The sequence below is a fragment of the Protopterus annectens genome, chromosome 17.part0, assembly GCF_019279795.1.
Source record: "Protopterus annectens isolate FY-2018-M chromosome 17.part0, PAN1.0, whole genome shotgun sequence".
Lineage (NCBI taxonomy): Eukaryota > Metazoa > Chordata > Ceratodontiformes > Protopteridae > Protopterus > Protopterus annectens.
This window is the reverse complement of record NC_056751.1, coordinates 425,844,300-425,871,969: the sequence shown is the minus strand read 5'-3', so window position 1 is coordinate 425,871,969 and position 27,670 is coordinate 425,844,300. Positions and strand designations below refer to the sequence as shown.

At 42.9% G+C, this 27,670-nt stretch overlaps 1 protein-coding gene across 1 annotated transcript in view; it reads right to left on the bottom strand.

The window, feature by feature from the left end:
• POLD1 (DNA polymerase delta 1, catalytic subunit) overlaps positions 1-27,670 on the bottom strand; it is a gene marked incomplete in the record, with an annotated part of 1,583,142 nt that overhangs the window by 1,048,584 nt on the left and 506,888 nt on the right. Inside the window, 1 exon segment of the mRNA XM_044059378.1 lies at positions 21,002-21,142. Within this exon segment, the coding sequence (XP_043915313.1) occupies positions 21,002-21,142 (141 nt within the window).

The window sequence follows — 27,670 nt, the reverse complement described above, 5'->3', positions numbered from 1 at the left end:
CGGACACATCCAAGGTAGAGACATCCGCAGGTTCCGTAGTCAGAGAAGAGTCTTGTGGCATACCAGACACCGAACGGGTCTTGGTAGTGGCCTGCGAATCCACGGAAGCGGGCATCAAGGGCTGCGAAAGCACCTCACTGAGTACCGGTGAACGGGAGACTAGCTTAACGGAAGCATCGTCGGAAGTTTTGGACCTGTGCTGTCTGTCTCTGTCTTTGTCATTACGTTTTTTCCGAAGATCGGTAGTCGGATGGCTTACCGAAGCCATTTCGGAATACGGAGATCGAAAACTAAAGTTTTTTGCTATAATAAGGGTCAGACGACTAATAGTTTGGGTGTTGAACAAAGCACAAAACTGGCAGCAAGGTACATCATTGTCTGGGCCTAAACAGGTGACACAGTAAGAATGGAAATCTCGAGGTGGTATTAACTTTCCACAGGCGAGACAATTATTAACTTTTTCTGACATTGGTTAGAGCAAGAAAAAAGGATCCCCAACAGGGTACTTAGCTTTAGAAGACTTCAAGATGATTCAATTTTGGAAACGAAAACTCAGGTAGCGGCCGACCGGCACTCGTGTGAACTGCTTCTGTTTCGGGCTCCCCGGCAAGAAAGACTGATGCAATGGCATCAGCTGCCTGTTTTTATACCACTGATGACCTGACGTCAGTCCTGAAGCGACAGCAACTGATGCAGAAATACTAAGCCTCTGGTATTCGGGCCGACTGAGGGCTACCCCTGGCAGGATAACCCAAGTGTGATGACTGCAACAGTGAAACACGAAGAATATCTGAAAAAAAACAGGAAGAAAAGAATGACCCTAGGGATCAGGAGGAACATGTGCATCCAGGAGGAGAAGAGAGAGGGAAGAACTCCTCACCCAGGAGGGCAAGGAACAACAAGGAAGCAAGAATGGGCTAGAACAGAGAGGGTAGGAGGGAGAGAGTGAATACTGCAACAGTGAGGAGCACACCATCTAATGTTACAGAAAATGTTTAAACAAATGTACTGCAGTATTCCTAATGTAAGATGGCGTACAAAAGCTCAAGAGAAACTTGGGAGGAGGAAGACACTGAAGAACCCTCAAGAAACCCATGTAGGATAGCCCTGGCAAAGCCAGCTCTAGCTCTGGAAATAACATCCAACTTATAATGCTTAAAGAAGGTATGAACACAAGACCAAGAAGATGCCTCAAGGATGGAAATTGTTATACAGCCCCTTGAAAAGGCACTACAGGAAGCAACAGCTCTGGTAGAGTGAGCCTTTACTGAAGAGGAAAGACATTTGCCACGTAAGGAATAAGAAAAAGAAATGGCTTTAGAAATTCAAACAGTGATGGTCTACTTAGAAACAGCTAAGGCCAGAGACCTGGCATGAAAAGCAACAAAGTTGCTCGGATTTGTGAAGATTTTTAGTTTTATCCAAATAATATCTGAGCTGTCTATGCAAGTCCAAAGTATGAAGAACCTTCAGACTGCGGAGAAGGAAAAAAAAGGCAAATGAAAAGACTGATTAAAGAACAACTCATTGACCACCTTGGACATAAAAAAGATTAGTACGAAGAGATACCATGTCCATGTGAAAAACTAAGACAAGAAGAACAGTTATGAGAGCCTGAAGTTTATAAACTCTCCTGGCCAGAGTAAGAATCAAAAGAAGTCTTCCAAGTACAATGTTGTAAGGAAGCTGAAGCAGCAGGCTCAAAAGGAGCACAAACACATTTTTCAAGAAGAAAACTGAGGTCCCAGGAAAGCAGAATAGCCTTCCTGGGAGGCCTAATGTGAAGGACGCCTTTAAGAAACTGTGACCTCAAACCTGGAGGCCAGAGGAAGATTCAAGGGCAGACAAGCAGAAAATGCTGATAAGGTGAGCTTTAACTGAAAATATACCAACCCAGCCTGGAGCAGGTCACATAAATAAGAGAGAACCAGAGGAACCTCCACAGACAGAGGATCCTGATGGCGAGAGAGGCACCAGACAGAGAATCTCATCCATTTGGATAAATATGATTTCCTTGTAGTGGGCCTCCTGTAAGACCCAAAGCATGTCCTCAGAAAAAAGGTGCCTAAAAGGTATCAGAACCCTGTTACCTACAAAGTCCGTTGAAGACTGGACAAGTGAGGCTGGATATAAATCCCTTGTCTTGTGTAAGAAAGTCCATCCGGGGGGGGGGTAACGTGTGGTGACTGCCCCTAGCCAAGTGAGAAAGCAGGGGGAGCCAATGCTGTCTGGGCCAAAAGGGAGTCACCAACAAGATTTTAGGAATGTCCTGCCTAAGCTTGTGCAATACTCCCAGAAGCAGAGGAAGGGGAGGGAAAGTATACAGAAACATTCCCTTTCAAGGATAAGACAGGATGTCCACTTTCCAAGCCAGAGGACTTGGGACTCTGGAACAGAAAAGAATGTGTGCGCTAAGAAGGGAGGCAAAAAGATCAACCTGACAAAATATTCCACCGATGAACAGTGTCCAGGAACAAATCTCTGAAGTGTCCATTCATGAGCTTGTGTGCTGGATCTGATAAAACAGGTTACCACAAGACTGTGCTCTGAGGGCATGTAAACAGCTTGAACAGTCACTTGATACTTGAAAGCTACATCTCAGACCTGAAGAGCTAGCCTTTAAAGAAGGTAGAATTTTGAACTTCCTTGCTTGTTGACATACCACATCACTATGTTATTGTCTGTGAAAACTTTGAGGGACCTGGGATGAAAGAGTACGAAAAGCCTGAGGAGCTAGAAGCAGAGCCATCCTCTCTTTGATGTTGATGTGGTCTGACTTCTGATGAACAGGCCAGAGACCCTGAACCTTGACAGAGTAGAAGGAAGCTCCTCACCCTCTGTCTGTGGCACCTGTAAAGAGCTCTCGAGTCAGAAGTGGAGACTGAAAAGGAAGTCCTGGGTTGACAAAGTTGACGAATCCACCACTGAAGCTCAAACTTGAAAAAGCAAAGAACAGAACTACAATATCCAGGGGTGATAATGCTGAAGCCACACTAACCTGAGGGTACCACTGAAGTTTTCTCATATGGAGCCTGGCCAGAGGTAGCATGGGAATGATGGAAGCTACAAATCCAAAGACCCTGAGAAAGTCCCTATCCATGACTGAATCTAGAGGAAGAAGAGACTAGAAAAAGGCAATCAGAGACAGGGCCTTGGGGGCAGGCAGAGATGCCAGCATGTGGAGGGTATAGATCTTGCAGCCACAAAAAAACATGATCCCAAGGAGTAAAGACTGATTGTTTTTTTTTTCAAGTTTATGGTAAACCCCAGACTCTACAGCAGGGAAATAGTAAACTGGAAATCCTGAAGCACAGCCTCAGAGGACGAGGCCTGAATGAGCAGATTGTGTAAATAAGGAAAGATCTGAACCCCTCTCATCCTGTAAAAAGCAATGACAGGAGCAACGCATTTGAATACCCTTGGGCAGTACAGAGGAAAACCCAAGACTCTACAGCAGGAAAATAGTAAACTGGAAATCCTGAAGCACAGCCTCAGAGGACGAGGCCTGAATGAGCAGATTGTGTAAATAAGGAAAGATCTGAACCCCTCTCATCCTGTAAAAAGCAATGACAGGAGCAAGGCATTTGAATACCCTTGGGCAGTACAGAGGAAATAGCCAAAACCGAGAACCAAAAATGAAAGGATGAAACAGAGAAATGCAAAAAATTCCTGAAAAAGGGATGGATGGGGATATAAAGGTAGTCATCCTTGAGATTCAGAGAGACCAGAAAGGCATGGGGAAGAGGTGAAAATAAAGTCTGAAGAAACATCTGAAAGAAGGGGACCTTGACAAAAGTGTTGAGTTGAGAAAGGTCCAGAATTAGTCCCCAGGTGTCGTCCTTCCTGGGAACCAGAAACATTCTGGAATAAAAAACCTTCCCTTCCTACGCAGAGGGCACAGCCTGAATAGTGCCCTGGGTCAAAAAGAGAATTAAGCATCTCTGGGAAGAGGAGGAAAGTGCTCTCCAGGAGACTGGGATGCCCAGAAAGGAAAGAAGAAATAAATTTCCAACCCATGAAATACTCCTGGCAGATAATGGACAGAACTAAGAGTCTGTTGTGATCGTTAACCAATCTGAAAGGGACAGAGGAAAAATTAAAGGACAAGGGAATCTGACTGAGGGAAAATGAAAAAGGGAAGCAAACTGGCAAATGGATCTTGGCTTGTACTGAAAAGGAGGTTTCTGACAAATAGGGGTCTGTGTAGATTTATCAAAAGGTACATGTGTAAAACCCTTTTCATCCTGGGGGGACAGGCAACTGTCTGCAAACAAAAGCATATTTGGAAGAGTAATTCCTCCAAAACTTTGGAATAGGAGAAACAAAAATGTTTCAACTGTTGTAAGGTTTTGTCCTTATCCTGGATAGATTTAAAACGTTCAGCAGCAGCAACAGACTTAAAAAGATTTATTGTCCAAAGGAGCATCCAATAATTTGGCCTTAATGCCATCGGGTAAAGCTTGTAGATGAACCAAAGAGTAATGACTCATAACAAAACCAAATACAGCAGCCCTGAAAGAGGCATCAGCTGCATTAAAACTGCACTTAATAGAGTGGCAGGCAACTTGAGCGGTAGAACCCAACAAGGAAAGGGCCAATCCCTTCCACAGAAACAGAAAGGTCAGAAATCACCTGAGGAAGAAGGGCTAAAACATACCTGGTCATATGAGTCTGGTAATTAATAGCCCTAAAAGACAAGGTGGCAGCAATATAGACCTTTTTGCCCACCCTCTCCATGGCCCCACCATCCTCATCTGAGGAAAGCAATTTGGTTGAGGGAAACACTTTGGAAGATTTTGTCAAAGGAGACAGACACCACACAAAAGGATCAGCAGAAGGGCATTTATACAGAAATTTACAATCCTCAAGCATCTTGTAAAATCTGTTTGGTTTCTTAGAAGCAAGACACTGCGGATTAGGGGCTACAGAACCTACTGAAAAGGTATCCAAGGAGGGTAGCCATAAAGTACAGTTTTGTACCTACCATAAATGTAGATGTTCGAGTGTATATACTGCTGCAGTCATTACACTTGAGTTATCCTGCCGTCAGGTGGTTCCCCCAGTCGGCCTGAGTTCCAAAGTCTTGGTCCGGCGTCGGTTGCTGTCACCTCCTCCCTGATGTCAGTGCGACAGGGGTATACAAGATGCGGCCGACGCCATTTTCTACAGTCTTTCTTGCCCCATATGCCAGGTGCATCTAAATATGTAGGCAATTCCAATTTCTAATAAAACATACATAAGAAAAGCAAAAAATAACTTACAGCTACCAGCAAATACTCCCCACAGGCAGTAAGGGTAGAAGACATAGGTACGTGCCAGCCAGTAACAGGGGAAGGAGGGAGGGTAACCTGGACTGCAGCAGTGTATACACTCGAACATCTACATTTATGGTAGGTACAAAACTGTACTATGTTCATCGTGTTACACTGCTGCAGTCATTACACTTGGGTAGAATCCCACAGCTGAGGAAGGGTGGCTGGTCCTATAAGGCATTAGGGATGGCTATAAGGCCCTGCAGCACTGCAGTGGCGAAGCCAGCTCTGGATTTAGAGTACAGAGGCAGATGGTAATGCTTGGTGAAGGTGTGTACAGAACTCCAAGTTGCTGCTTCCAAAATATCCTTGGTAGGTACTCCCCTGAGGTAGGCAGTTGAAGTGGCTGTTGCCCTGGTGGAGTGAGATCTAATGCTGCTAGGTACAAGTTTTCCATGGTATGTGTAGCAGAAACGTATACAATGTCCTATCCATTTTGAAATAGTCTGTTTTGAAATGGCTTTTCCCTGTGCTCCTGCAGCATATGCTACCAATAATTGCTCAGATTTTCTGAAAGCTTTGGTTTTGTCCAAGTAGAAGCGTAACTGCCTGTGAATGTCCAAAGAGTGCAGTAGTCTCTCCCCTTTATTCTGTGGTTTAGGATAAAAAGTTGGCAGGTGAATAGTTTGGTTTAGAGCCACACTGGATACCACCTTTGGCATAAAAGTAGGGATAGTTCGTAAAGTCACCCTGTCCTGGTGGAAAATGAGGAAAGGTTCCACTGCCATTAGTGCCTGTAATTCTGAAACTCTTCATGCTGATATTATTGCCAGGAGCAGAGCAGTTTTCCAAGAGATATATTTTAATTCTGCTGTGTTGGCTGGCTCAAAAGGAGGTAAAGTTAATTCTCCAAAAGAAAGTTGAGGTCCCAAGTTGGAGTAGGTGCTCTACGGAGTGGTCTTATGTTTTTAGCCCCTCTGAGGTACTGTTTTAACAGAGGATTAGAGAAAATTGGTGGATCCGTGTTGTAATGAGCAGAGATGGCAGAGGCATGGATCTTGATGGATGAGAAGGAGTCTCCTTTGTCCAGCATCTCAGTTAAGTATTGTAGTACCTGAGGAATGTTTGGGATAAGAGGGTCAAGGGCTGTGAGCTTGGTTCCAGGCACAGAATCTCTTCCATTTATCTGAATAGGCTTTCCTGGTACTAGGCCTTCAGGCCTCCAGAATGACATCCATAACAGCTTTGGAGAGAGGCATTGCTTGCTTGACTAAGGAATCTTCCATGCAGCTAGGTTTAATGACTTTAGCTGGCTGTGTAGTATTTGTTTGTTGTGCTGAGTCAGCAGATGTGGGATTTGAGGCAAAATCCAGGGTGGTTCTTGTGCTAAGCTCCTTAAGATTGGGTACCAGTGCTGGCGTGGCCAGTCTGGTGCAATCAGGATCATCTTTGGCTCTTCCTGCCTGGCTTTTATGAGTACCTTTGACAGGAGAGGTAGTGGTGGGAAAGCATATACTTGTAGGTTCTCCCAGCTGAATGAGAGGGCATCCACTTTCCATGCTTGTGGATGGTAACTCCTTGTGCAGAATTTTTGTAGCTGGCAGTTTATTGGGGATGCAAACAGATCTATGTCCGGGCTCCACCATTTCAAAGTTATCATTCTGAATATTTGTGGATTCAACTCCTATTCGTGGGGATCCATGATGTTTCTGCTTAAGTCGTCTGCCAGTGTGTTTTTCTCTCCTGGCAGGAATTGTGCTTGCAGATGAACTTGAAGGTTTATAACTGTGTTCCATAAAGTTATAGCTTGTCTACATAGGGGGTAGGAGTGAGTGCTCCCTTGCTTGTTTATGTACCACATAACTGTGGTGTTGTCTGTCTTTAGTAGTAGTTGTCCTGGATGCAGCAGGTCCTTGAAAGCTATAAGCACATTTTGTACAGCTAGCATCTCTTTTTGATTGATGTGAAGATGCCTTTGTTCTGTGGGCCACGTGCCCTGAATACATTTGCCTGCCATGTGTGCTCCCCAGGAGTAATCCGATGCATCTGTTGTCAGTGATTGCCTGGCTGTGGGTTGTGTAAAAGGCTGTCCCTTGTTGAGGTGACAAGCTTGAGTCCACCACTGAAACTCCTGTTGAAGGCAAGGTATTAGTGGTATAACTGTTTCCAAACTTTGACAGTGTTGAGACCATACATTCTTTAGGTACCATTGTAGTTTCCTCATATGCAGTCTGGCATATGGAATTAGTAGTATGCAGGATGCCATGCAACCCAAGGCCTGCAGAATTTTTCTTGCAGGGAGTTGGGTCTTTGTTGCCGTCAATTGAAAGAATAGAGTCAGCTGTCCTTGTTTGTCTGGCATGAGATAAGCCATCTGGGCCGCTGTGTTCAAGCTGGCACCCAGGAATATAATCTCTTGTGAGGGCACTAGTTTTTATTTCTTTTCGTTTACTGTGTACCCCAGGCAAACTTTTTTACAAACGCCAGATGCTTTAGAAGAATGTCCTTGCTCTCTGCTTGAATCAGGCAGTCGTCCAGGTGCGGATAAATTTGAATTCCTTTCTGTCTGCAAAATGCAATTACTGCTGCCAGGCACTTTGTGAAGACCCTGGGCGCAGTAGATAAGCCAAAGGGTAGTGCAGGGAATTGGTAGTGCATTGAACCAGCTATGATTCTGAGGTATCTTCTGTAGTTTTGTCTGATAGGGACATGCAGGTATGCCTCTTTGAGGTCCAAAGTCACGAGCCAAGCTTTCTTGCCCAGCATGGGAAGAAGCTGCTGTAATGTCAACATTTTGAATTTCGGAACATCCAGGTAAGTGTTTAGAGATGAAAGATGCAGAATGGGCCTCCAGGCTTTGTCCTTTCTGGGTACCAGAAAGAGTCTTGAGTAAAATCCTTGTCCTTGCTCCTGTGATGGTACCTTTTGAATAGCTCTCATATCCATGAGTGTTGTAATTTGTTTTTGAGCCTCTGCCCATTGATTTGGTGGCAGATTTGGCATTCCTTTTAACCTTGGCAGAGTGTGAAAGTGGAACCTGTAACCTTGAAATACAATGTTGAGAACCCATTTGTCTTTGGTGATCATTTGCCAATTGTGGTAGAAGAGTGCCAGTTTTCCTCCCAAGGGGGCTGCTAAGAAGGATTTGTTTGGCAGCTGTAGTGGGAAGTCATTGGAGCTGCTTTTTATATGGTTGGGGCCTGTCTTCCCCTTCTTTCTGGCCTGATGCAACCCATTGTCGAGGCCTGTAAGGACCTTGTGTTTGACCTCGACCTCTTGGACGTCTGTATCTTCCCCTTTGAGGTCTGTCTGTAATTGGAAAGGACCAATTCTCAGTTGGCCAGTTTCTGCTAAATCTAGGAGGCTGAACCTGTAAGAAATCCTTCACCGTTTGCATAGATTTTGCCTTATCCTCCATTTTCTTTAATACCTCTTCTGCCTTAACTCCAAATAACACATCCTGCTGCAAAGGTGCATCCAATAATTTTGCTTTAACATGATCTGGTAACTTTATGTTCTTTTAACCAAGCATGTCTTCTAATGACAGAGCCTGTAACTGCTGCTCTGCAGGAGGCCTCTAGAGAATCAAAAACCACATTGCAAAGTATGCTTTCCCACTTGCTCAGCTGCATGCAATAAATCCTGCATTTCTTTAAAATTAGGAGGATCTGATTCTTGAAGCATTTTTTGTTTTAACTGAGACAGTAAAAATTGCTGATATTTTAGCATGTGAAACTGGCAATTTAAGGCTCTCATTGCTAAAGTTGTAGACGTATATACTTTCTTTCCCCATCTGTCTAATGCTCTAGAATCTCTGTCAGAGGGAACTGGATTCTTGGCTGAGGAGGCCTTAACTCCTTTGGGTCCCTGAGAAATAGTTTCAGGGTCAGCTACAGGGCTTTTATACAGAAATTTATGTGGGTCAGGGACTCTGTAGTATCTTGTCAGGTTTAACAGGGGCTGGAGGTAAGGAATCAGGATTTAAGCTGGATTTAGTATACGCATCATCCACAATATCTAACACTGGCGGAATAGCAAGGGGTCTGTGTTGAGGTAATAAAAGGAAGTCTCTGAGCCTTTTCTTGGATTCTGAGTAATCCTGGCCTTCCCAGTGGAAATGCTCCCTCATGGTATGTAGGGTTTCCCCAAAGGAGTAGTCCTCAGGCGGTGAGGCTGATGGAATTGATTCCTCAGCATCAGAATCCTCATAAGGGGGTAAAGAGTATCCTAGGTCTGAGGATGAATGAGAAGAGATGGACACCTGGTCGGATGAGTTATAGTCGGCATGCTGTCTAGGCCTTTTATCAGGAGGGGGATGGGATCCCCTGATCAGAGTGATTAGGTCTTCGGCCATTTTGAGCATTTGTTTCTTAGGCATGGAGGCCTGTCCTGGAGAATTCTGTATTTATTTATTTGATTTTAAAGGAGGCTTAGACTTAACAGAGGGTTTAATGCTTAACTGAGTAGGTCTGAAGACACCCTCTGAAGCTGTGGGTTGCTCAGCTACTCCGGATCCCTCTGAAAGGTTAGTCTCGGTAGGCTGAAGAACTTGTGCATCCGAAGGTCCAGCCATCTCCACGTGGGAGTCAGAGGCAGCTTGTGGTTCTACAGAAGCGGTCGTCAGGGGCTGCAAAGGCGCCTCGCTGAAAACCGGAGAACCGGTGATTGGCCTAGAAGAGGCTTCGTTGTCAGTTTTGGGACTCTGATGCCTATCCTTGTCTTTGCGCTTTTTGTGTATTCCGGTCGGAAGTTCCGACGGCATGGTATAATTGAATTTTCTACCAAAATAATGTCGGGCAAAATCAAACCGATGTTTAATAGTGCGCTTGTTAAACCTAGCACAAAACCGACAACCAGTGACGTCGTGGTCAGGGCCTAGGCATGGGATACAATAGGAATGGAAATCCTTATGAGGTATTTGCTTCCCACAAGAAATACAGTTTTTACTGACATCGGTCTGAGGCAAGAAAAAGTTTCCCCAACGGGGTACTTAGCTTTGTAGGAGACTTTGGTTCTGGATTCGGAATGAAAATCTCAGGAGACGGCCGAGCGGCACTTACAAACTGCTTTTGCTTCGGGCACTGCGCGGCAAGAAAGACTGAAGAAAATGGCGTCGGCTGCATCTTATATACCCCTGTTGCACTGACGTCAGGGAGGAGGCAACAGCAACCGAAGCCGGACGAAGACTTTGGAACTCAGGCCGACTGGGGAACCGCCTGACGGCAAGATAACCCAATTGTAATGACTGCAGCAGTGTAACACGAGCATCTGGAGGAACAGCAGAAGGTTTGCAAACTCCATATGGAGCACCTCATAATACCTCTGTTGGGTATCAGAGACCTGAAAACAAGCTCACTTAAATAATTCTATTATATTATTATATTTCTCTAAAGGGGAATCTGGACTAACTCAATCCTCTTCCTCTAAGCCATAGTCCAAGGGGGAAGGGATATGAGAAGAATAAGCTAATGACTCTTCCTGCAAATCCTGCTCCCTGGGTCACTTAAGAGGAGTGAAAGACCAGAAGGGGCAAGCAAAGATACTACTTGAGGAGGCTTTAAAGCCAAACAATCAGATTAAAATCCTGCAATTCTCATTGGGGATCCTTAACTGCAGGAGAAATATGCTTGGTTTCCTTTTTTTCTCCCGGACACCTGCACGAAAAACCCTGGGAGGGTCAGACTCTTGTCAACACTCAGTAAGTGTAGTAGGGATCTCCTTCCTCACCCAAGATCTGTGGAATCCCCCTCGGTCCCCTCAATCAGCCAAGACTCACCCTCATGTCTGGAGCAGAGATTTGGTAAGCCTCCAAGGACATTCTGGCCTGCAATGGAGTCATGGCAGAAGAATCAGAGAGAACAACTGGATGGTCCTCCTGGGCTTTCACTAGCTTCAAGAGAGATATCTGGAGGAGGCTGGACAGCAGCCATATTACACCAGAGTTGTCTGGCTTTTTTTTCCTTGGTCGACAGCTGACCTCTCCACCACAGCAGCCTGAAGCTTAAGGTGGTGATTTCAAGGTAAATAGACAAGGACGACATATGACTACATAAGGACAGGATCTTGAGGACAAACACCTGGCAAACAGAACACTGCGTACGGTTGTTGGAAGCACCCAGACTAAAGAGACACTGGTTGTGATAATCTTTATGGGGAATCTACCTCCCACACTGACTTTTTCCCCTTTCTAGATGACATGATACCAACAACATTAAAAATAAAAGAGAAGGTTAAGGAAGAACCTCAACAAAGCATTTGCCTGAAAAACGGCTTGGTAACCAGCACAGAAGAAAGGTGTTCAGACTGGTATTCAGTGATGGTGTTTATACAAACTGGCAGCAAAGTAGTTCTGAGGTGTGTGCATCCGTACATCAGCTTTACACCCTATGGCATGTGCTGGAAGCATGTGTGTGATGTGGGTCTATTTTAGATGATCAAAATCTACTTACCTTGAGCCTGTATTCATCAACACTGAAGCAGCGAAATACACTTCAGCAAGCATCGAAAATGTTACTAGAGCAAGTAATCACTTGGCCACTACAACAGCACAACATACATTGCACTAAAAATCACCCCCCCCAACTATATATAACAACTCCAGGATCGCACTACAGTGGGTAAGAGAGCAAAGTTGTGGTGGCATCCAATTGCTTCCTTACCCTAGGAAAGTTTTCATCATTCACGGAAGTGAATTTCGCTGTTTCAGTGTCAATAAATTCAGCTTTGAGGTAAGTAAACTTTGATCATCTAATATAGACCCAGGCCATGTGACATATGGTGCTTGTAGATAGTAAAGGCTTTGGTATACTGGCCAGACGTTGGGCTAAACTTGGCAGGAGATCCCTTACATTAGGAATACTGCAATAGTGATACAGAAGGAGATAATAAGACACTTCATTCCTGAATAAGACCAAATTGGGTCCCTACAGGGAACAGCCTGCAACTCAAGAGATCTTACAGGCAGAGGTGATAGCCACAAACAGTGCCTTTGAAGAGAAATATCAGAGGCACCAAATCAGACAGATGAAATGAAGGTTGGATAACCCTATAAAAATCAATGAAGTTCATGTATCAAGGAAGAGAAGGGTTCTTCAAAGGAGAATTAACTAGCTAGTGTTGGACCACAGTAATGCCTATTAAAAGATCATAATTGGCAAAACGGTCAGAATCATACCTGAAATAGGTCAGGACCACATACAAACTAAAAAACTAAGATTACATAGGACATCACTTCATCTAAATGAAGAATTCTTCCTACTTGGCAAAACAAATCTGACAGACGCAAAAAGTTCTTAAAAAGAGCAGCCAAGCCCTGAGGTGGATATGAATGCTATCCCAACTGAGAAGGGCTTCAATGGCTTGCACAGACACAGTCTGTTGTACTCTCAAGGACATAAAAACCTCAAAATATAACCTTCTAGACCTGTATAGGGGCAATAAGGATAAATCTTGCTCCTCCTGTTCTGAATTTTGCAGTTACATGAGACTATGAGATGCTAAGCTATGATGTTGCCTATGACCCACTGCAAGACAGGCATCACCTCTACATAGGTGGTACAAGCACATGATGCCCTGTACTTTCTCACAACACACAAGAGCACAGATGTCTGACTGAAGCAGGTAGGGGTCTGGTCTAAACTCCCCTAGAAAGCTGTTGCACTGAGAATCACTATCCATAGCTCCAAGAGTCTATGGGAAGCCCTCTTCTTGGGCATTACATCTTACTTGAATAAGTAAGGACTGCAGGTGAGATCCCTGACTCTGTAATAAAGTGAGTATCTTCAGGAACTGCTGTGGTTCAGCCATGGGAAGACCAGCATAGATTAGTGGAAACTGTGTACCTCTCTAGAGCCTGGTGATAGCAATCTAAGCACTAACAGCAAGTCTCCAAGGAAATGGTGGCTTTATAGATACTGCCAACTGTGCAGATGGGTCCTAGCCAAGTCCTCTCATAGTAAACCAAGGCTGCCACGACTATGCCTTACTAGGATCTTTCTATTGACAGGAACAAAGCAATGAAGACTCTCCATCACTGTCCTGCTGAAGGCAAACCTCTGAGCTGGGTTGAGACCAGGTAAGACTTCTCCCTATTTGTGGAGATCAACAGTGCTTGCAACTATGGGAAGGCCCATATAAAGGCTGCATGTACTATCCCTTAGCAGGCCACCAGAGGTAAAAGAACTTAAGTTCCTTTTGTAAGAACACCACTGCAACTGCTAGCAGCAATATAAAAACTATGGGCACAAAGGACTGACCAAACTGCAACACTGTACTAAAAGTAAAGCCTACCAAGAATGAACTGAAGGGATTCCTTCTGTGGATCTGAGGTACTGAGCTGGCTGGCAGTTTAGCACGAGGATATTTCTATCCTCCTAGGAAGCATGACCAAAGATGAAGTCTCTCATCTGTTTCAGAAAACTTGGAAGGAAATTGTGACAATATCTATCATGTACAACAACTAAGTGCCCTGCTAAGGCAAGGCCATGACCCCCTCAAAGTAACCATTTTAGTTGCCAGATGGACTTACAGAAGTCAATGAGTCCAGGATGAGAAAGTTGTCTCTCATCTGCTTCAGAATGAGGAAAAGATAAACATTACGCCTTTCTACAAAAGGAAAAGGAGGACCTAGAGGCCCCTTTGAGGTACAGGGTTGGAGCATGCACCAATAACTCTGCAAATATTGCCCAGTCACTAAGCAGATACGTTTTTCTTCACAGGGAGGAGAACCATATAACACCATCCAGGGCTATGTTTAGAAACTACCATTAAGTACTTGGTTATGGCAAACTCAGACATTTGATCTCCTACTGGTAGTCCTGCAATCTGGTCAGAACTAACTGCTGTGTCAGAATTATCATCTTTATAGGAGATTTATCGAGCAGGGGGAAGGGAAGAAACACTGTCTAATGCTTGAGAGCCCTCCACTTAATACTAGAGAGGCTCTTCTTGTTGGGAAATATAGTAGGACAAATGAAGAGAAAGAAATCATGTGTGACAAATTTCTCCATGGTGGTCAACAACAGATCTTTTTTGCAGATTTTCAAGCAAGTCCTAGGAAGCCTAACCAAAAAAGATGCAACCAAAAAAGGTCATCTAAAACTGCATGCTTGGAATCGTCCTCTAAGTAAAATGGCCTAAGCCAAGCCATCAGCAAAGACAATTACCTCAGCCGCCTGCAATAACCACTGTGACACTACAGTCAGAGATAAAGTGGACTGCATGATGACCTACTACTGAAGCCACTGAAAATTAATTTTCCAGCACAACCTTGAGCCTGCATTCTGGAAGATCTGACAATTTCCAAGCCTGGTCCATAATGAAAGAATGACATCAGAATTGATTATACAGTGAGTTAAGACAGAAGTCAAAACACCTTCATACTTAAGTCAAAGCTTTGATCTCAGATAACCTAGCAGAAATATGTTGCGGTTACTAGAAATAGCTCTCAAATGTCTGATTTTGCAGAAACTCCTTGATTTTGACCCTTATTTTTGATCTGCAACATGTAAAGGTTTTAATTTTCTACTAAATCATTGAGGATTACAGACAATTAATACTTATCAAACAGCGACATTTCTTAATTTTTATTTTTCAGAAAATGTATAGTGATGCAAAACCTGTTCTATTTAACTTCCTAAACTGCTTTTTGGTTTTGACTAGAATTCTAAAGCAAAGAAGCTAAGAGCCATGTCTCTGGACCAAAGTTGGGCCTAAGACATAACACTGGAATCCATTCGGGGCCGTTTATTCGGAATTCAATTCCACTCTAAGGAGACTGCAGAATAACCGGTTCCACATGGTAGATGACAAATGGAGTTCTAGTCTTTCTCCAATAATCTGGCTTAGCTATTTCTGGAGTAAAGACAAAGGAGCAAAAGGTCAGTGCATTGTGGACACTATAAGCCTAAAAGTCACTACAATGCCTGTTCTCTGGTGCAAGTAATCAGAAGCCTCAGACTCTCCGAGCAAGAAGCTGATGGGGAGGAAAACAACAATGGCAGGTAGGCATTAGATATCAGACAAAGGAGCCCCATGGCTTGAGACACACTTTAGAAGCAAGTGCCTTAGCATGGAAAGCCTTGCACTGGCTATAATTTGGGTGTCAACTTATGCTTACTAAAGCACAGTCGCACTCACAAAGATAAGCCCAATTAGAAGATGAAAACTGGAAGCAAGTCCAGCACATAGGTCACCCACTTAAGCTTAGAGTAAGAAGGCCCACAGGAGTCTCCTTAACTCTAGCTCATTAGTCATCCTTGGCTTACACGAGAGGACAGAAGTAAATTCCACAGTTCCAGTGGAAATAAACAGAAGTAAATTTAACAGTTCCAGCTTTAATCATGAAGCCTTTGATAGAGGACCCAAACAGTGATCCATGCTCGCTGGCCAGTAATGCTCAGGATACTCAAAAGTGGGAATGGAGAGTCAGTGCTAACACTCTGGTATGCAACTCCATCAAACGTGTATGTCAGGGTTTCTATCAAACTCCTTTTATCAGATTATAAATGGTGCAAGGTCTACTTTGTGATTTGTTCAGGGACAGCTAATTACTTGACAGGATCTTCAGCAAGCCTGGTTTAAGGATGGATTTCATAGTATGAGGCTTAGGCTGATGTATAGTATCTACTGTCTTACACACTCACTGGTGTGGCATGCACCCAAAATCATGAACAGAACCCTACTACTAATCCATGTGCTGGCCATTATTCACTTCAGTCTTCCTCACGGTGATGTCAACCTTAGGTTTATCAATCTCTTGCAGAGGGTAGGCTGAAAAGCTAGTACTTGTAGCCATGCAATGCCATACAGTAAAGCCAACTGGACAGCTTCCTGGCTCATGATATGGTAACGGCAGAAACACTTTGAATGTTACTGCATTTTTGGCATCAAATTCAAGAACTTTCCAACTATCTACATTACACTTAAAATCCAAACTTCAAAACAGATAGAAAAATGGAAAGAGCAAAGGCTTAAGAGTATAATCATATGGAGCATGACATCAAAACACAAGCAAGCCAAAGGCACAACCAAACACCTGGGCTCAGAAGCTGGAGAGATTCCAAGATTGTACAAAGTTGGGCATCAGAAAAAGAAAGCCTATTGCCTATTGCAAGCCTGTTACCTACTTGCAGATAGACTTCAAAGTCAGACTAAACTAAAGAAAAATGATGAACTAGGAAGTGAGAAACGTAATTAAGACCATCATGCACTGGCTCTAGGTGACTTGGTCACAGTGACTAATGTTGCTGTGAATCTGCATGCCCATGTAAAAAATAGAGAAAAAAGGGGCTGATGATGACAACCCATTTTGTGACTCCCATTAGCAGGACTGAAAAATGACAGTTTCATATTTTACATAGGTGACTATAAGGCTAACTGCCCTGAAGGGCAATTTTAGGCATAGCTAATGGCCCAAGGTCAGATTTGAACCCTGTACCTTGTGTGTCTATGAGGTGAAGACCTTAACCATTATGCCAAAATTCCCTTTTTAAGTTTTCATGATTAAATGTCTAACAGCAATGCACCCCATCCTCCTTGCTGAGTAAAGATATAACAGACAAGAGAAAGATGTAAAACTTTTGTTTACTTATGAACAGATTTAGCTTGCAGAGGTCTATAAGGGACCTAGTATTCCATCAGTTCTTTGGAACTAGGAAGAACTGAAGTCAAATCTACACTACATTTGGACTCTGAAGATGCAATGGACAGGTGTTTTCTGGAAAGTCATACGGGCATGCAGGTTAGCAGATTATTTTTCTAATAGCAAGGGATCTCTAATGAATGGCGAATAATGGAATGGGACATGGAAAGAACTCTAAAGATACAGATTTAAATTATTAATTTCCACTCTTAACTGTCTTTAAGTAATCAACAGACAAGCAGGCATACAGTTATATTCTTCCACAATCTATCCCTCAGATATTCATGAGAAAACCAGAATACAAATCAGAAGCACAAAGGGGTACCTTAAAGATGACTCCCTCTGGCACTCTGCCTTCACTAGATACCTCTAGATTAACCCCATCAAGGGTCAGTCCATGGAAATTGCAGAAGCCTGACACAGTATTGATGCCGACATTCCTAGGGGCAAGAAGACCACGGTCTTCACTGTTGCCAGTATGCCCCTGTCACAGGTGCTGCAGCAGTAGCAAAATAATACTCACCGACAGCAGACAGATTCCCTTTCAGGAAATAATTTAGTTGCTGAATAGCAAAAGCTTAAACCACCTGCCTGCATGCCACATTGGGAGCCCTAAATGACAGCCATCAAGTGAAGTAAGGTGTTATCTGACATTGGCAGCTGAAGTGCGACTGCTTCTAAACTCTTATCTGTAGGAAGATGGCCCAGAATTTCAGCCACTCCACTTTGTTGGGAAGCTTATATTTGTAATTTATGTTATTTACACTTTGTTTAATGGGCAGGTGTCACTAGGCTAGTGACCTTTGTTGGGAAGGCTCAAGGTAACATTCATAAGGAATGCAGGAAATTTAGCCAGACGCTGGGGAACTTACCCTACTCTTTTTGAAATAAATGCCATGGAATCTCTTCATCCATCTGAGCTACTATCCATTCAGGCAGATGGGGCTTCATTTTAATGTCTCGTCCAAATGACAGTGCACTCAGGAAAGCAACACCCTCCTGATGCTGCACTGCAGTGTCAATACTTAAAAATGAATTCATGCACCTGGCAATGGGAACAGAACACACAGCCTTATGATCTTAAAGCACTAAAATGAGCGTGCTACCTGTTGAGCTACTGACGATGACAGTTGTCAAGTAATAAAGCAGTTCAACTCCTTAACAACCATTATGGACAGCACAATCACAGTGCACTGCTACTGTCCGCTGAATGGAAATTCTCTTAATGGTGGATGCCAATAGGTTCCTGTCAACAAGAACACCAGAACAGTGCTGTACAGATAAGCCCAGTTCACACAAAATAAAATCCTAAATGTTCACCATGGAAGTTAATATCCGCATAGCTAATTCAGCACTTAAAATGTCTCACCTTAATATCTACTAGAAGACAGCATTATGGGTCCAGATTCCATTTTCTTGACGGGTTCTCAAACTTTTGTCAAAACCAAAGTCTTCCTTTACAGATGCCAGAGATTTGAAGTTCATTGCATCATCTCCATCTAACAACACTTCATGGCATGACATGGACACCTCATACAGATCCTTAAACTAGTCTTGAGGAGGAGTGAGGCCTGCTTGTCTGCCAGCTTTATCTTTTTCAAGGCAGAAGCTGAAAAGATGGAGATGTGGGAGTTGATGACCTGGCAAAGCACTTCTAAGGCAAATGAAGGGTGGATTTAAACTGTCCCAAAGGGAGTAAGATGAGCGTCAACTAGAGGAATACTGGATAAGTAAAGGCAAACACTAAAAAATCTCAGACATTAGTGTGATCAAAAAGAAAACCAGAATGGATAGCAAAAATGGCTTTTTTCAACAGAGAGACCTGAGGTATCTTATGAAATTCTACTACTGGGTTGCATCATAACCTGCTGAGGAGCAGAAAAAGACTATACCTAGGAAGAGGAGAATGAAGGGCATTCTGAACTCAAAATTGACAAGGAAAGACATACCAAGTCAAAATGTGAAAGATGGGACTGAAGTCAATACAGAACAAAAGGCTGAAAAATAAGGGACCTGAAACACTTTCAAGAAGGGAAATTTCAATTCTTGCTGGTTAAAGCCCATTGATTGGGAGGATAAATCTAGAAGATATGCAGGCCATGTAAATATCAAGGAAGCAACCAGTATGCATATAAGCTAGGTCCCAGAGAAATTAATGACCATCTTGTGATACTTCCAGTTTATAAGACAGCACAATACCAGGAAATAAAAATGCCACTTACTGTCAAGTCTTGTAGTATGTGTGCATGTGTGTGCGTGTGTGTATTCTGGGGCAGGGGCTGACAAAATTTATCACAGGTTTATTAGTAGTCACGAGGCATACAGTCCAATTAGCCACTGAGGAGTCTAGCCCAATTTCCCAATTCACATCTGGTTAAGTGACTTGCTCAAAGTTGCACAGTAGGTAAATGAAGACTGAGGGAACTATAAGCTCTACTCACAAAGCAAGCAGCATTTTAACAGCTCACCATATTATTATTATTTGAAATAGATCAATTTATGGAAAGTAACTACTTTCAAGTGAAATTGTGGCAGTATGACATCACCCAAAAGAACAGCTCAGACGTTTTTATCCCCTACTGCCAAACCCTGAACAGCAAAGCTTCTACAAGAGAATGTTAAACTAGAATCACATGACAGATAATCTGAAAAGCTGTTGGGTATCAGGTCTAATCTTGGACAAGACTGCTCTAACATCTTAGCCTGGTTTATTAATATCCATCGGACACCAAATGTAGACAAAATCAAAAGCATGCTGCCTAAGACTACCCCTAGAAGGTTTCTTCCTAACTATCCCCTCTGATATTAAATCCTATTCTTCCCCTTAGACAAATGTCTCAAGACTTGACAAAAAAAAAAAAAAAAAATCAAAAAAATATATATATATATATATATATATATATATATATATATATGGTAAAGGGTTGAATGATTTATAAACTAGCAAAACCTGACAAACACAAAGTTAATATGCCATCATGCTATATGAATATGGTCTCCCTCTTTTGTCACAATACCATAAAGCGTGTTACCCTAAAATCTGTTACCATGTAGCTCACTTTTCCCAGAATTAACTCTGCACTCCCATTTCAAAAGTCAGCACTATCCCAATCAATCAGAGTGGCATTTATCATGTCTACTACTATCTATACAATCCTATTCTACAACCACTTCTCGTCACGAACAAAGGCATTAACCACACAACCTATGTTACCACTCTCTCTAATCCAACCAAGATGACTGCTATACCCAACTGATCCTTCCGGAAACACTTATTAGGCAGCAAAACCCCTTTTGCAAGGGTTTCATAGCAGCCAGCCAACTGTATCTACTCTGCAACTAACAGTAAGACTCCATATATTATCTTTTTCAGATATAATGGATCATGCATAACAAAACTGATTCCAAAGTTCCTACATCTACCAGATCCTCTCTCTCATAACCCCCTCTACTCTCAGTAACTCCTCTAATACACCTTCTAATGCCTGAAATTCTAAGGGCCTTCCCAAATGAAAGTTCCTCCTGAACATTTGGTTTAGTGCTCTCTCCAGTGCTAGTGGTTCCCACCTTCTCTTCTAAATTTTATCTCCTTTTTCAGACCCTCAAAAATATTATGGCGTTATGGGATGCAATCATTTTCCATTGATGTCTGCCTCGGATTTTGCTCAGTGAGTTTAGTTTGCTTAACTGCAACTAAAACATGGCTGGAAAAGTACCATACAGGTCCAGTCCACTTATTTGCTCACAATTAATAAATTAAACATACAATGTACCAATTCAATCTTCTTCCTCAGACTCCGAAGTGGTTTTGAAAAGAAAAGCATTTAGTTTTGTGTGGTAATACAAGCACTAACTTAAGAGTCCAATAAAGAAAATCAAAATGCTGTAAAAGGCAAAGACTCCTCAGGAGCCATCATCTTACCACAGCTTTTATAAACAGGAAACTTTGAGATCACAAAATGGCAGTAAGCAGATGCAGATAAAATGACAACTTAAAAGTAATAAAATAAGATTAGACAACAACTTGCTAACAGGAATGATCCCATTTCTGTACAGAGATAAAATATATTGAAATTTTCCAAAATTAAATCATAAACTAGGAACCCACCTGTAAAAGATCAAACTGCACTCTTCCTTCTAAGTTAATGACTTTATTCTCTCTTCGGCCCATCTGTTTTGACTGGAAAGAAGAGTCACGGATCACAGACTTGATTGCTGGAATTCGTCCAAGGAATGGGAAAGTGTTCACCTACATTTAAAGACAGATAGTTACTAAAACAAAATTAGTGACAGAAACCAAACTTCAGTCTAATAGTTAAAAAAAATCCTGATATGCTTGGTTGAAACACAACTGGTATTTCATTTCCACACTATAACAGTAAAACAAAAAAAGTAATACACACTCCATTCCTGGTCTCAACTCATCTGTGTACAAAAGAAAAAAAACGCAAGCTGAAGAGAAAAAAAATGTACTAATCAAGATAAAATGAACTCTGCAAAAACAAATACAAAATAACATATATAGGAGTACTACAAACTTGAAAACCTATGCAGGCTAAAACTACTTCTGACCACTAATTCGAGAATCATGTTAGCTCATGCACTGCTCATCCAAAAAATTACTTTTAAACATAAAAATCTCATGAACTTGTCCGAGACGTTTTGTTTTCCACATAACAGAATCACAGTCTGTTACTTACCTTCCTCTATCTGTACAGAGCACTGCTCTATAGAAATTAAATTAGAAGTCATTTAAGCAGACGAAACTACAGGCCTAGAATATAATCAGTTCCAAACTTCTATGCACTGGTGACTGCCCATTTATCAGACTTTTTAAATAAGAGAACAGGAATCTGAATCCTTGACACAAATTCCACCATATCCCATATGAACCACTCAAGTGATGATAATGCACCAATAATTTTCCTTACCACAAAATGAAAGGAATAGATGGTTTAGCAGTTTTAAAAAAAATCTCTATCAGCATTTCCTTCTTTGAAAAGATGCACCTGCACGGCATGTCTCCAGCACCTATATTATTTCTTTCAGGAGTACTGTACAGTAAATTCCAACACATGTGAGAGATGCAACCATATAGCCAAACTGGAGGCTAAGCTCTCAACTCAGTACTGGCGAAACCTGTCAGGAGGAGAAGGAAACCAGACTCACTACAATTCCAGTCTCACATAGACCTACCACGACAGCAAACCAAACACAAACACACAAAAACATACCGGAGGCTCTAAATAAAAATCTGCCTAAGCAGCAGAGACCTCCAAAGCAGACACCCAAGCAACCGCTACTCCAAAACAAAACACGTGCAACACATAGCTCACAAAGCCAGTGTGCCGAACAGTCACAGCCCTTAAGGCTAAACACCACACCTGATAAACTTGTAATAGGTGACTATCATCAGGCACACTGACGTCCCGCTCACCAAGTTGAACAAGGAGAAGGTCATGGTGAGCTGCCTGTCGGGCGCTAGGATCCGCCACATAACACAAGCACTCAGGTCACTCCAAGGCAAGTACAAATATGACTCAGTCATTGTCCATGCTGGTGTGAATGACCTGAGACGTACCTCCCTGGACTACATGAAAAAAGACAGAGGAGCTCTCTGAGCATGTGGCTGAGGCCGGTATGACCCTGACCTCGAATAGCATCTTACCCTCACCAGAATGATGCCACAATATGAAGACAAGATGATCAATTTCAACAATTGGCTTAAGTATTGGTGTCATTCAAAGGGGATCCAATGCCTGTCAGCCTGGGATGACATACTCGACAGGCCATGATGCTTCGCTAGGGACGGCTTGCACCTGTAACCCCTGGGCTTTCGGATATTGGCAAAGGCGCTTGCTACCCTCATAGTGCCTTTTTTAGGCAAGGCTCAAAAGACAAACCCACCTCCATAGGTATCACAAGGGATAAGAAACTAAGAGTAATGCTACTCAACGCCAGAAGTCTAAACCTCAAAATGCATGCACTCGAAACTCTCCTTAGCATGGAGAACATCGATATCTGTGCAGTAACAAAACCTGGTTCAAGGCTCCCAAGAGCACCCCAGCACTACCAGGTTATACCTCAAACCATGCTTTTCGGCCCCAAAACTTGGACTGAACTAGAAAAGGAGGGGAAGTATCAATATTCGTCAAAGATACCCACACCTCCAGGTTGGTGGCACAGCACAAAGCATCAGAGACTATCCATGTGCAACTAACAGTAGGTAAAACTGCCTTCCAGTTTATAGCCTGCTACAGACCACCCTCCTAAACCCAGGAACCCCATTCGGCCTTCCTGAGAACACTGGAAAATATGAAGGTCTCTGAACACCATTATATTGGGCGACTTCAACTACCCAAACATAGACTGGGAGCATTACTCTAGCTCCAACACCCTAGCTCAAAGGTTCCTAGAATTTATAAACTCAAATGCTATGGAACAACTTGTTACCACTCCCACAAGAGGGGAAAACATACTGGACCTGATCATCACCAACATGGGGACTCTATGCTCCAGACCAGAAGTGTATCCCTCACTGGTAAGATCAGACCATAAACTAATCTTACTGGATATTCACATCCCGACCCCACCCCCTGCCCAGAACACCACAGTGAAAAACTTCTCTAAAGCAAATTTCACACTCCTCAAAACCGAGGTGGAATCCTTCAAAGCTACCCGGGCTTGTGGAAAATACGACCCAGACCGCAGAATCCTTTATAAGCATTCTATGAATACCTTCAGGAATGCATGGATCATCACAATCCCAAATAAAACCAAGACCCAATCCTCCAAAGGCAGACGTCCTGTCTGGTGGACCCCAGCCATAAACAAACTATACAACAGAAGGAGGAAGCTACTACATGACAGAGCAAAATCCCATAAAGGGAAGGCATCTCTGATCAGTGTTAGCAAAAAACTATGGGCACTCATAAAATCGTCTAAGGCCAGCTTCGAGAGAAAAATTGCACAGGACACTAAGGATAATCACAAGGCTTTCTTTAGTTACGTTAGGAACCTGGGCGGGAATTCCCAGATATGCTCAGAATTAGTCCAAAATGACAAAAAATACACCGAACCCACAGACATTGCCAACATCCTAGCTGACAGGTTCAGCGCAAACTTCTCCCCCCCCTCCCCACCAAAAGGGCAAATATCTATCCCAGCAGAGTGCTGCCCCCCCTGACATCTCAGATGCTCAGGTAAGAGCCGCCCTCTCCAAAGCAAAAAACACAGCATCAATGGGACCTCCCAGGCTGCGTCCTACATGAACTCCAAAAAGAGCTAAACCCAAACATAAAACTACTGTTCAATCTCAGCCTTACCACAGGATATGTACCCAAAGAGTGGCGTACAGCAACAGTGGTCCCTCTCCACAAAGGTGGTGCCTCAACGGATCCTGGAAACGATCGCCCCATAAGCCTGACTAGCTTGGTCTGCAAAGCTATGGAAAGGATCATCATGGACCTCATAAAAAAAGATATTGGGGACCTACAGACACTGGATCCTACCCAGTTCGGCTTTGTTAAGGGCAGATCCTGCCTCTTAAACATGGTCGATTTCTTTGAAACAGTCACCAAGGCCATTGGCGAGGGAAGGTGGTCCAAACAGACTACCTGGACTTGCAAAAGCCTTCAATACAATACCCCACTCGGGCATTATAGATAAGCTCACCAGCTTAAATATAAACCCCTATGTCATTAGATGGGTTGCAAACTGGCTCAAGGACAGAACCCACATGGTTAGAATTGCTGGAGCCATGTCAGACTCCAAACCAGTTACAAGTGGTGTCCCACAAGGCTCAGTCCTGGGACCTCTCCTGTTCGGTATATATTTCTCGGAGGCACAGGCCAACACGGAAGGACTGTGGCTGACCAAGTTCGCAGATGACTGCAAACTGGGCGCTATAATCGACTCTCCAGCCGACACAAGCATCCTCCAAAAGGGCCTCATAGAAACAGATAACTGGTGCCAGAGCCATGGCCTCAAGCTAAACGCCAAAAAGTGTATAGTCATTCCCTTTGGTAAAAACAAAGTGCCCACAAATTACCACATAGGCGGTAATCCATTAAGTACAGAAGAAGTAATTAGAGACCTGGGGACCCAAGTTGAGAGCAATCTCTCATTTGACAACCACATGGCCAAAGTGGTTAGAAAAACATTTTATATAGCCCACCTAATCATGAAGGGATTCACATCTAGATCAGGGGAGGTCATCGTGCCTCTTTAATCATCCCTCATCAGGCCCATACTTGAGTACAATGCCCCTTTTGGGATGTACCTTACCAGACACCTGCAGACCCCAAAAGTACCTCACCAAGAGGATCAAAGGGCTCAAACAGATGCCATATGCTGCCCGGTTAAAGAAACTCCAGCTCTACTCAGTGGCATACCGCCTGCTCAGAGGCGATCTGTGCCTGACGTATAAAGCCATGTCCAACCCGGAATTAATGGACATGCTCCACCTCAGAAAATCCAAATCCCATCGAGCTACGCGCTCGAGAGACTTGAACCTCAGCACTGAAATAAATAGGACATGCTGGAGGGACAGATTCATAACACAGAGGCTCCCTTCACTCTGGAATAAAATCCCAGTCCAGGTTAGGCAGAGTCCCTCATTGACTCTCTTCAAGAGGAATCTTGATGAGTGGATGGGGGATCGTAGGTTTACCCCGGGTATCACTTCTGTGTCACTGTTAGACAGAGGCACAGTATACTAACCTCGAAAAAGGGCATAGCAAAATTAATTTAAAATGGGTGGAGAAAGCCAAACACACTCTGGCTAAGCTTATAAATGCCCTAGGGCAGATAGCCTAGTATGAACCTATGAACCTATATAAAATTAGACAGACTAAAAACATTTTCACTGCTTGTATCTTACTATCCATATCCATAATTATGCGCTTTCAGTTTTTGCATTCTTTTAGTCTCCTGCTACATATCCTTAGCTGCTATAGCAGAATCCTTTTTAAACCATAATTTCAAATACATAATCTTATTTTCCCCATACATATGGGTATTGCTGAACCATGGTGTGTGTGGGTACACTGTTTACTGCTATAGCCTTTATCTTCATTAGTTTCATATCCAAAAAAGACCTGAAATGGTCTCAAAAATGTTCCACAATACTGAAATGTAAACACAACAAAAGTTTGTGTTATCGGCAGATAATACTGAGTACCATACCACGTATATGTTCAACATTGGATCACTACTGCAGTAGCCTAGGCTACATGGAGTCCTAGCCCACTGCTACTGGCCAGCTTTTCAAAGTTAAATATAAAACTACAAAGAACAAAAACCTAAGAGCTTTATTGCTGCCAAAGAGCACTCCTTCAACATACCCCATAGTACTGCTGGTTGGCTAGTGATCTTTCAAGGCTGGGTTAGTAAGTCCCTTGTTTGGGAAAACTTTCCACTAAATGTATTTTCTGAGAAAAACATGAATTGTGTTCTGTAAAACAAAAAAGAAAACTGAAATGCACTTTGCTAGGAACTTGTTTTTATTTCTGACTATCACTTCTTGTCAAGGGAATGCTCTATGCAAGTGCTTGTGTGGACCACCATGTAAAAAGTACTATCTTTATGTTTTTCCTAATAGTTTTGCAAGGTTTTAGGCTTTAGGAACATATTTTGGGCTTGTGCAGATTCAAGTTTTTTTTTTTTCTTTTCTTTTTTTCTTTTTTTTACCTGACCCTGCTTTGGACTGTTTTAAGATTTACAGATTCCTTCAGGTTCTACCACCAGGCTTCAGTACTTCATCTTTAGCTGAACCTATGCAGAAGTTACTGACCTCTGCAGTTCTTCCTTCCTCTATCCACAAGAAGAGAGTACTTATGGAGTTTTTGGGTGTAAGGCCAGATCTAGTTGTGCCTCAGCCGCAAACAGATGACTCAGATGTGTCCAGTCATGGCTCCTCAGGCAACTCATCACCACCCCCCCCCCCCCGGTCCCTCAGGTGTAGCACCTATAGCTACTAAGGGCTGGGGAATAAACACACTGTTGCAAATGCAGGGATGCCCTCTGAGGGCAAGAGAGCCACTCTTGTCAGTCTTGGAGAAAGGGGGTTGTGTTTTACCTAAAAGTCAGGATAAGGGAAACAGAATTCTAGGAGTGTGTGCCTGCTTTGGTTTGGTCCTTTTCCAAGGAGCCTCCCAGGAAAGGAAAAGGAAAGAAAAAGTTAAAAAAAAAAAAAAAAATTTCCGTAGACAGGGCAGATTTGATGGGAATTGCTATGGGATTAATTTCTGCTTTTTCTGCTCCCATTTTTCCTACCAAGAAAGAAAGGAAGTGTTTTATCATTTTCTGACTTTGAAATCCAGTCAGAAGAGCAAAAATTGAAGAGTAAGGGTTATGCTTCAGGATGTTCATTCCAACCTGAAGATTCTGAAGAAACTGTTGCTCAGACTTCCCTTCAATAGGCCTTTCCTTTTCTGAAACTGTGTTTTTATTCCCAGTGGATCATAATGAAATCCCCATTTTACCCTCAAACCCTGGTACCACTGGTTCCTCTACTAGATTTCAAGACAGATTTAATAGAGGCTTTCCGTTACATTACCACCAAGCACTTCACGTTTTTTAAAGATCATTTTGCATCTTGCTCACAAAGTCCAAAGAGAAAGACAGAAAACTAAAATGTCTACATCTCTAAGGGTAGAGAATATCTGGATCTAGTAATTGCTTACTGCAGACTCCAAGGCATTCATATTTCTCATATTTGAATGATTGTCTTTTATTTGCAGACTTTTTTCCAGTTGTCAAGAGTCATTAGAAAGTG